At 65.6% G+C, this 860-nt stretch overlaps 1 protein-coding gene across 1 annotated transcript in view; it reads left to right on the forward strand.

Annotated features, from left to right (window-relative positions):
* Positions 1-306: 306 nt before the first annotated feature.
* VPS51 (VPS51 subunit of GARP complex) overlaps positions 307-860 on the forward strand; it is a gene marked incomplete at its 5' end in the record, with an annotated part of 5846 nt that continues 5292 nt past the window's right edge. Inside the window, 3 exons of the mRNA XM_035896072.1 lie at positions 307-436; positions 530-703; positions 736-760. Of these exons, the coding sequence (XP_035751965.1) occupies positions 307-436; positions 530-703; positions 736-760 (329 nt within the window). The remainder of the gene's footprint in view (positions 437-529; positions 704-735; positions 761-860) is intronic.

The raw sequence follows: 860 nt of genomic DNA on the forward strand, positions 1-860 counted from the left end.
GGGGGGGGGGGGGAGTTAGGGCTCTTTGGGGGGCAGTTAGGGCTCCCCAGGTGGTAGTTAGGGCTCCGAGGGGGGCAGCTGGTGGTCCTGAGAGGGCCCTGGAGGGGCGGTTGGGGGGCTCAGGGGGCAGCTGAGGATCCCAGAAGAGCTATGGAGGGCAGTTAGAGCCCCAGGGGGCCAGCTGAGGACCCCAAGTGGGCAAGTGGAGCCTTCAGGGGGCCAACTGGAGGACCGGAGGGGGTGGTGGGTCCCCATGGAGGGGCAGTGGGGTTGGGGGGCGGTTGTGCAACTGTTGCCCCCCTCTAGGTGCGCAGCGAGTGCCCCTTGGGGCAGTTGTTGGCCCGTGAGGCTGCGCTGGGGCGGGAGATACGTGCCCTCGACAGTGACATGCAGACGCTGCTCTACGAGAACTACAACAAGTTCATTTCTGCCACTGGTGAGCACCCAGTGGGGGGGACCCAGGCGTCCGGGAGGGATTGGGGGGGTCCCAGGCAGCCTTGGGACCCAAGCGTCCGATCCTTCTCCCCAGACACCATCCGAAAGATGAAGGTTGACTTCCGGCGCATGGAGGCAGAGATGGATGATTTGGCTGCCAACATGGCCGCCATCAGCACCTCCAGTGCCCGTGTCAGTGCTGCGCTGCAGGACCGGCACCGCCGCGGCGCCCAGCTTGCCGGTATGGGGCCTTGGGGAGACCCGAGGGGTCAGATCTGGGGTGTTGGGTGTGGCCTTGAGGGTTAGATCTTGGGGCTTGGGGGCAGATCTGGGGGGTTGAGGGACACATCTTGCAGTTGAGGGGACTCTGGCGGACAGATCTGGGGGTTCTGGGGCAGAACTGGGGGACTGGAGGGCAGATAACG

The sequence above is a fragment of the Egretta garzetta genome, unplaced genomic scaffold, assembly GCF_000687185.1.
Source record: "Egretta garzetta isolate BGI_Z169 unplaced genomic scaffold, ASM68718v1 scaffold746, whole genome shotgun sequence".
NCBI lineage: Eukaryota > Metazoa > Chordata > Aves > Pelecaniformes > Ardeidae > Egretta > Egretta garzetta.